The 8,391-nt window shown below is 42.2% G+C and overlaps 1 protein-coding gene across 1 annotated transcript in view; it reads left to right on the top strand.

The window, feature by feature from the left end:
* Positions 1–5: 5 nt before the first annotated feature.
* Positions 6–8,391, top strand: part of MAEL (maelstrom spermatogenic transposon silencer) — a gene marked incomplete at its 5' end in the record, with an annotated part of 13,026 nt that continues 4,640 nt past the window's right edge. The window contains 6 exons of the mRNA XM_008943553.1: positions 6–53; positions 696–782; positions 3,244–3,346; positions 6,592–6,747; positions 7,263–7,304; positions 8,146–8,273. Coding sequence (XP_008941801.1) covers positions 6–53; positions 696–782; positions 3,244–3,346; positions 6,592–6,747; positions 7,263–7,304; positions 8,146–8,273 — 564 coding nt within the window. The remainder of the gene's footprint in view (positions 54–695; positions 783–3,243; positions 3,347–6,591; positions 6,748–7,262; positions 7,305–8,145; positions 8,274–8,391) is intronic.

An 8,391-nucleotide genomic window follows, 5' to 3' on the forward strand; every position in this document is an offset into this window, starting at 1 on the left:
TGCCCGTCAGCCGCGTGGTCGACGCCATCCCCTACTGCTCCCAGGCGTGGGCGGTGAGGGGAAGGGCTTTCTCCTGCCCCCGAGGAGAGGAGCGGCCTCGGGCTAACGCAGCGTAGCGGCGGGGGGGGGAGCCCTGCGGTGCGGCCCTGGTGCAGTTGCTGTGTGCCGGGGCCGTGGTTATGTGGCTCTGTGTAGGGCGTCCGTGTGGGTTGCATGTGGGAGAAAACGTCAGCATAGCCTTTGAGGAGGGTAAACGAGCTGGTGACTCAGCTGCTGTGAATTTAGCCGTTTAGGTGGGCTTCCTGAGGGGCCTCAGCCGGGTCTAGCTAAGAGTCACAAGCTACGCTGTCTTCCCCTTAGCTGTGAGGGGATAGCTCTGGCCTGCATACGATGGGTAGTGGTGTCCCTGGTTGGTACGAGTAGTTTTGGTTGGTTGTGGTGGGGCAGAGCTAGTTTGTCCTTGTCTGAAGGTGCTTCAAAAGCACGTGGTCACTAGGTGTTTTAAATCGAAGCTTGTGCCATAGTTAGGAAGAAAGCTACTGGAAACATTTGAGTCAATGCTAGCAGTTGTCAGTTCTTGCCAAGCGTTAACATCCTTTGGAGATCCCCATGTAATTTCTTAAGAGTTGTTGGTTTGTGGGACTACTCAGAGGAAGCAGTAAAAACCTTTTTTTAACAATTTGCTATCCTTCAAGTTGCTGACTGAGGAAGAAAAGATGGCATATAGAAAGGAGGCTCATAAGTGGAAAGAAGAGAAATGCTCTCAGAAGACAGTGAAAGAGGTAAATGCTGAGGAAGAAGCACCCTTCCGTGTAGCTAACTAAGATCAAGTGAGTGGTGTTGGGGTTTGATCACCTATGAAGCTATGGAATATCACCTGCTCTCCATAGCCTCTGACCTCTGGTGGTTATGGCTGCTGTGGTAGTCGACACTGTTGTGAAGAAAATAGTTCTGGTTTGAATTAAAGGTGAGAATACTCCGAACTGTATTAAACCGTCACGGCTTGTTCGTTTAGGCTCTTTTACCAGGTAAAATGTAGTTCTCTAACAATTTAGTGTTGAACAATAGTTTGTAGTGATGGACAGTATTGGTTTTTTTACTTACATTACTGTAAATAGATGACTTCTGGTCACAGATTCATATTGCTTTTGCGTTGTGGCTGTCCTTAATTTAAGTGGTTCTTGTCTGATGGCCTGTAACGATGTTCTATATGCAACTGACTCGGAATTCTGAAGTGGCTGTGGGGTGTACCAAATCAATGAAATGTTGCAACCTATACATAAAAAAGAGCAATTATACCTTAGCACTATTTTTAGGTTGGTTTCATTATGGAGACAGTAGTAATGCTGTGGTGGAGGGCAAAATGCCAGAATGTAGAACTAAGCAGTTAGGCTAAGCTGCATGTGGTTGTGGTCATAAATGGTGCAAAGCAAATACCTTCTACTATTTACTGTCCTGAAAAAAGTCTCTGTTCATTTGTTTGTTTTTCTTTTGTCTCCCTCTTCCAGCAGTTCCCTGAAGCATAGTTTGCTTCAGAGTTTGGATTATGTGAGGTGTCAGAAAGTTTATTTTATTCCAATATTGTCTGATAGTGTAAAAACTTGAGTGTCATAGCAAAGAGCCTGATTGATTAAATTAAAAACACTGCATTTATTTCTTTATCGCATACAAGTAGATACTATGAACTATGAGTTACTGTTGAGGGTAGATTTTAGGACTCTAAAGCACTTACGTGATGCTGGAGAGAAAGACAAGATGATTGTAGTTTGGTGTAGCTAGTAAATTTGGATCTTTTAACTTAGTCAATCTAGACTAGCAGGGAGATGTTGGTCAATGATTTGTGATTTGGGGAACCTGCCTGTATGGGAAAGGGCTGTTTAAAATGTGATCATCTCTGTGTTATTTAGCAGGCCAGGGATATGCAATTAATGAAGGTGTGTTTTCATGTATGATGGAGCGCTACATGAAATGACAACAAAGTCATAACTGGGCGCTTCTGTGTTTCCTTCCACAAGCAGTAGCAATTTAGAAAACTAATCAGGGACAGGAATAATTGCATTTACCAAAATAAATACCATCATCCTTATTACCTGTCAGTGGAAATAGGGAAGTGTGTATTGAAAGAGATTATATGTGACCTCAACTTATTAATCACATATTTATACACAGACAACCACAGTTATTTTCTGTAGTTAAAGGTCTTAGTCACCTCTTGGAGATGACTTAAGCTTACTTTGGCGAAAGCGGTTTCCTCATCTGGTTTGAAATAGCCAAAGTTTGTTGATTACCATCTTAGTTCGAACTGATGAGTTGGTGTACCTAGATGTGAATGTTATTCCTAATTTGGGTCTTGAGTGATTGAATTTTGCAAGCCTGCCAGGTTTCTCTTCCTGTCCTCTTCACAGCTTATTGTTCTCACGTGGATTTGCAATGCTTAATAGGCATACGCACCACTCCTACTTGTTCCGTGCCAGAGGGATCTGATGGCTTCCTCGAGGCTTTGTCAGCTCTTCACAGATTTGATTTCCAGTCAAACGCAGCTAATGTGTGTCAAGCTTTTTCATAAAGTTTATGGAAAAAACTTTGAAATTCCAATTTGAAAAGTTCCAGTGCCTATCAAATTTTGCCTGACAAAATAATACTCTTTTGTGTGAGGATTGGAGATGAGGCGCAGGCTGAGGTGGCCAGCATGTGGAGCAGCACACAAAACCTGAAGGCTTTGGTATCGTGGGAAGCTGCCGATAAGAACATTCAAAGCAAAAACAAGTAGAGTTGTTAGTAGATAAGCTAGAAGCTGAAAGCAAAAATAGCAAGGCTTAACTGCAACACTCTCATTGAAAATTAAGAGCTGGATGGTCAGGATGACCTGGTAGCCAGCTTGCAGGCTGTAAGCGTGTGTGAATTCTATCAATAAAGGTTTTCAGTTGCAAGCAGTTCTGGGGACTGTGTCTTCAATACGCCACACTTTTGATATTTTTTTTAAATTATGTTTTATTAATTCAGCTGTGGTTCTTTCCAATTGTAGTGAGTTGACGAAGGTACTAAGATGCCTGTCTCTGTTTTTGTTAGAAATCTTGCCTTCCTGGTCTGCAAGTACATAGGTGCTTATATATAAACTGCAGGCTTGTTCTGACTAACCATAACTGTTGGTGGATGTTATGCTTTCCTCTAATATAAGGAGGTGAAGGACTTTATTGGGGGTTAGCAGACTCTTGATTTTTTTAACTTTCTTATCTTTTCCAGACACATAATCTGGATCATCCAGCTCCTGCTTGTCTGACCACAAGGATGCCCAGTGTTACTTCTCTTCCAAATACTTCTGCTATGTCTTGGAAGAACGATGAAGGTATAGTGATCTTAAAGCAGTTGATCATGGTAGATAAAAGCTCTCTCTTTATAGATATTCTCAGCAGTCACTGTACATGCTGGTTACATTTTCCTACTAGCCATCTGTGTCAACTGTTTGTTTTAAACTAAGTGGTGTACTGCTGCAAAAGGGTCTTTTGTAGTATTGAGGGAAGTCACTGCAAATGTCCCTTTCTCCCCTGAGGTGATCGTATCCTCTGGTTGGTTTTTTTTTTTTTTTTCACTTGATGCAAGTGTAGCTACTAATAGTTTCTTGAATACTATTTCAAGGATTATAAGAAAAAGGTAATTCTTAACTACTACACTTTATGACTTACAAGACCTAATCCAAGTTCAGTGTAAAAGAATACTCATACAAATTTTAAAAGCTGAGGAGCTGTTAGATATCAAAGTTCAAAATTTATATGATAGAGGTGTTAATTGAAACGATGACCTGGCCTTTTTGGGAGAATAAAAGAGGAGATATGTACTTTTGTCAGTGCTTTTATGATGTCCTGGCTTGCTTCCTTACTGAAAGAACTCTTGAAAGCTAAACCTTCTCATGTATACCCCCTCTTCAAATGGATGTTTTAATGAGAATTGAGTGATGAACACATTTGTTATTTTTTTCCCCAGTGAGTATTACATTATTCTGAAAAATAAATGGTAATGCTTACACTGGTAAGTGAAGTAGCCAGTTAGCATAAGCTGTATCTGCTCTGTGGCTAAGTTTCAGCTCAAGCCTTTTACCTAACAAGGCTCTTTTACTATTTTCACATTGTCGTGGTTTTGGAGAGGCAGGAAAGTGTAGTTGCATTAAAAAGTGATACCTGTTAGTGTCCTCCCTGCCAGAGGTCATGCTCCCCTGTCATTGTGATGCAAATTCGATAAGGTTGATCACTTGGCTTGAGCTGACAGGACTGATCTTTAAACTGAATGAGAAGGCTAATGATGAAGGATAACTGAGATACATTTTATGATGCTGCTCTATAATATTTCTCACTAAAAGTCCCGTATGGTTCCTTGTAGGTATATATCCATTTTTTTTTTTTTCCCTAAGGAAAGCAGTTGTACTCAAGTAGGAGTGGCATCTTTCTTATGACCCTGCAGCTTATAGAATTTAAGACCTCTGTAAGAAGGCACCAGCATTCAAGCTTAGGACAACTGATGATAAATACCATAATGTCTGGAATACAACATTTTTTCTACTTTAAAAACAGTTACACATCTCTATTTTGTAGAGTAAGTAGGATTTTTTGGTGACAGGCAGAAGTTAAGGGTAAGGATTAAATAGCTAACTTAAACCAGTGAGAACATCGTGACATTCGTGAAGAGACAGATTAAGGTATATTGTGAAATATTTTTCATAGTTAAATACTTAAGTTAGTAATCAAATTTATTTCTTAATGTTTATCTTGGATATTTATGTTGCCTTCTTTGGGAGCTCATTTAGCAAAGGAGAAGCAAGCCTTTTAATTAACAGACTTCTCATTTCTTCTTACCCCAGAATATTGTTACCATCTCGTTTAACTGCTATGAGGTATTGAACTGAGGTTGTGAGCTTTGTAGTTACTGATTTCTTTTCTAACCTTAAATTCCTAAGGGATTCATGAAGGGGGCAGGTCCTGCTTAACAAACCTCATCTCCTTTTATGATAAGGTGACCTGTTTGGTGGCTGAGGGAGAGGCTGTGGATGTTGTTTATCTTGACTTCAGTAAAGCATTTGATCCTGTGCCCTGCAGCACTCTCATCACACAACTGGCTGCCCTGGGTCTAGCTGGGTGCACACTCCACTGGATTGTGCACTGGCTGGGTGGCTGGGCCCAGAGAGTGCTGGGAAATGGAGTTCAGTCTGGTTGAGGCTGGTCACAAGTGGTGTTCCCCAGGGCTCAGTGCTGGGGCTGCTCCTCTTTAACATCTTTATCAATGATATTGATGAGGAGATCAAGAGCACCCTCAGTAAGTTTGCAGATGATACCAAGTTAGGTGGGTGTGTTGGTCTGCTTAATGGTAGGGAGGCTGTTCAGAGGGACCTGGACAGGCTGGACAGATGGTCCACGGTCACTTGTATGAGCTCTAAACAAGGTCAAGTGCCAGGTCCTGCACTTGGGCAGCAGCAACCCCAGGGAAAGCTCTAGACTTGGGGAGCGGTGGCTAGAAAGCTGCTTGGCAGAAAGGGACCTGGGGGTGTTGATTGACAGCCGGCTGAACATGAGCCAGCAGTATGTCCGGGTGGCCAAGAAAGCCACTGGCATCCTGGCCTGTATTGGGAATAGTGTAGTCAGCAGGACTCGAGAAGTGATTGTTCCACTGTACTTGGCACTGCTGAGGCCCCATCGTGAGTACTGTGTTCAGTTTGGGGCAGCACAGTACAGGTACAAGAGAGGGTGCGAAGAAGGGCAACAAAGCTGGTGAAGGATCTTGAAGATAAGACTTGTGAGGAGCAGCTGGGGGAATGGTGGTTATTTAGCCTGAAGAAGAGGCTGAGGGGTGACCTTCTGGCTCTCTACAGCTTCCTGAAAGGAGACTGTAGGGAGGTGGGTGTTGGCCTCTTCTTACATGCCACAGCTGACAGGACAAGAAGCAATGGTGCGAAGTTACACCAGAGGGGGTTTAGGTTAGACATTAGGAGAAACTTCTACACCGAAAAGGTTATCAAGGACTGCAGTAGGCTTCCCAGGGAAGTGGCTGAATCGTCATCCCTGGATGTATTTCAAAGCTGTCTAGCTAGGGTGCTCAGGGATATGGTGTAGAAGTGGCCTGGTAGAGTTAGATAATGAAATAATAGACTTGATGATCTTAAAGGTCCTTTCCAACCATAGTGATTCTGTGATTCTGAGATCTGTCATAAAAAGGAATAGAAGTTTGCTGGATTCCATGCCTTCTTGTGGGTTTGGACTTTGTTGTTGCATTTTGGTTTGGCTGTTGGTGGTATTGTTGTTTTCTTTGGTTTAATTGCTTTTATTTTGGGGTATTTTTTGCTCTAATCCCTACATACAGTAGCACCTATGGGAGGTGTACCAGGACTACGGATATGCCTGACTCCTGGATAAGCACTGGTTACCTTGTAATCCTAGAGACAGAGCAAGATCTGTGTTTTACTTGGTCATTACCCTATTTTACTGATTCATATGATAAATCACACTGAAGCTTTTACTGGATAAGGTGAGACCAGGATGGTTTGCTGTAACCTCTGATGGTTCTTATTAAACTGGTTTGGTTTTTTTTGTTTTTGTTTTCTTTCAGCTGTGGTTGCAGACGTCTTCTACTTCCTGAACATTTACAGCCATGGCAAGCTGCCGTCCCACTGTGAGCAGCGCTTTCTTCCTTGTGAGATTGGATGTGTCAGGTACTCCTTGCTGGATGGCATAACGGCTGATTTCCATCACTTCATAGATCCAGGTGAGTCCCAAAGAAGGGAGAGAGGAAGTAGTTCATCTTGCTTTGGGGTGAGAGGAAGGCTTTCTAGTGTCACTGCTTCCCCGATTAGGTTTCTGTTATTAAGGCAGGTTCATTTCTTTGGCTGTAAGTGGTTGGACTTATCAAAATGTGGGAGCAGTGGTGATTGTTCTGAAGAGATGGGCTTAAGCATCAGAACTGCATGAAGCTTCAAAGAGGGTAGGAGAAATCCAGGAGGACCTTCAGATGTTTGTGCTTTGTATTTCATGCAAATGAATGTTTGTCTTGTTTGGACCTAAACGCACAGACTATACAGTATACTTTGGGGGGTTTTAAATGCATATAACTGCAAATAATTTTGTCAGAAGCAGTTGTGGCACTTGTACAAGGCCACAAGGGAAGGTGAGGCTGTTCCTTTCTGTACATGAAACTGTGATGTATTGTTGGGAGTTAAGGATCTGTTGTGGATGTTGGATGATGATTGTTGTTTTTCCCCTGTCTCCTCTGCTCTTCTGCAGAAGTACCGCCATATGGGTTTCTGTATCACTGCCAGGCTGCTAGTGAGTATCAGTGGAGGAAGAGAATTACATGCTAAGGTGTACATTTTAAGACTCTGCTTGTTTCATCTGTATCCAAATGTTTTGTAAGTCTGCAGTTTCTCCTGGTAAATTCACAAGTTTCAAAGAGACAGGAGTGACAGAGCATCTTGTTACAGCCACCTTTATGTGTTTCTTGAACTCACAAAGGTCAGAGCAAGTGAACCCAAAATGGTTTTGTCAATGGCAGAGTTATTTGTATTCTGTCTTCCCATTTTAATTCAGTAACCACTGCAGTATGTTCTGAAATGGGACAACTTTGTATGGCTTTTAATGCTTTCAAGTCCATCTGAGCAGAGTCTCTGTCCCTTGATAGTCCTTGTGTTTATCTTCAACATGAGATGCTAGTTTGTATTTAAAAGTTGTGTTTTGCAGCTTTAGATATGTCAGCAAAGTGAAATTATTTATACCATTGTTGTGTCTGGCTTGGCTTGCCTTGTTTCCTATGTGACTGACTCTTAAGGAGTGTTTGCAGAATCCAGTTTGTTTCTGTTGGGACACTTCCTCTCCTTGTGTATGGGAACAGACTTGGTCACTGTTTGCCTATGTCCAATGCTTAGATACTGGCCTTTGAAAAGGGGTAAGTGTGTGTTTGTGCTTGCTCACATCCTGGAGACACCGGTCTCCTGCTGATGGAAGCAAGATTCTGATTACAAGCAGCATCTGTGATAAAGTTGAGAAGGGGAGGTGTGTGTATGTGCTTATACTGTATATGTATAAAAAGATAGAAAGAAGAGAGGAAGGTATCCTCTAAGGACTACTCATAATTTGATGTTTGTTTTCTGCTCCCTACCGCTTTTTTTAGGTGATGCCACTCACAAGATCCCTGTGTCTGGATTTCACCTTTCACGCACTTGTTACGCAGTTGTCTTACAGGAACTTCTCAAGTTTGCTCAGCCAGCCAGAGGTGTTTGGCCTCATTTCTACTGCAGGGTATGGTCAGAATAAGCTGCTCTCTATCAAAATTTCTCATTTCACTTGTCTTGGATGACTAAGAAGATACTTCACTGTAAAACCTAATTGGTGTGCAAAAGAGTGGGAAAATACACTC

Source organism: Merops nubicus, unplaced genomic scaffold (genome assembly GCF_000691845.1).
Source record: "Merops nubicus isolate BGI_N331 unplaced genomic scaffold, ASM69184v1 scaffold26187, whole genome shotgun sequence".
NCBI classification, from domain to species: Eukaryota; Metazoa; Chordata; class Aves; order Coraciiformes; family Meropidae; genus Merops; species Merops nubicus.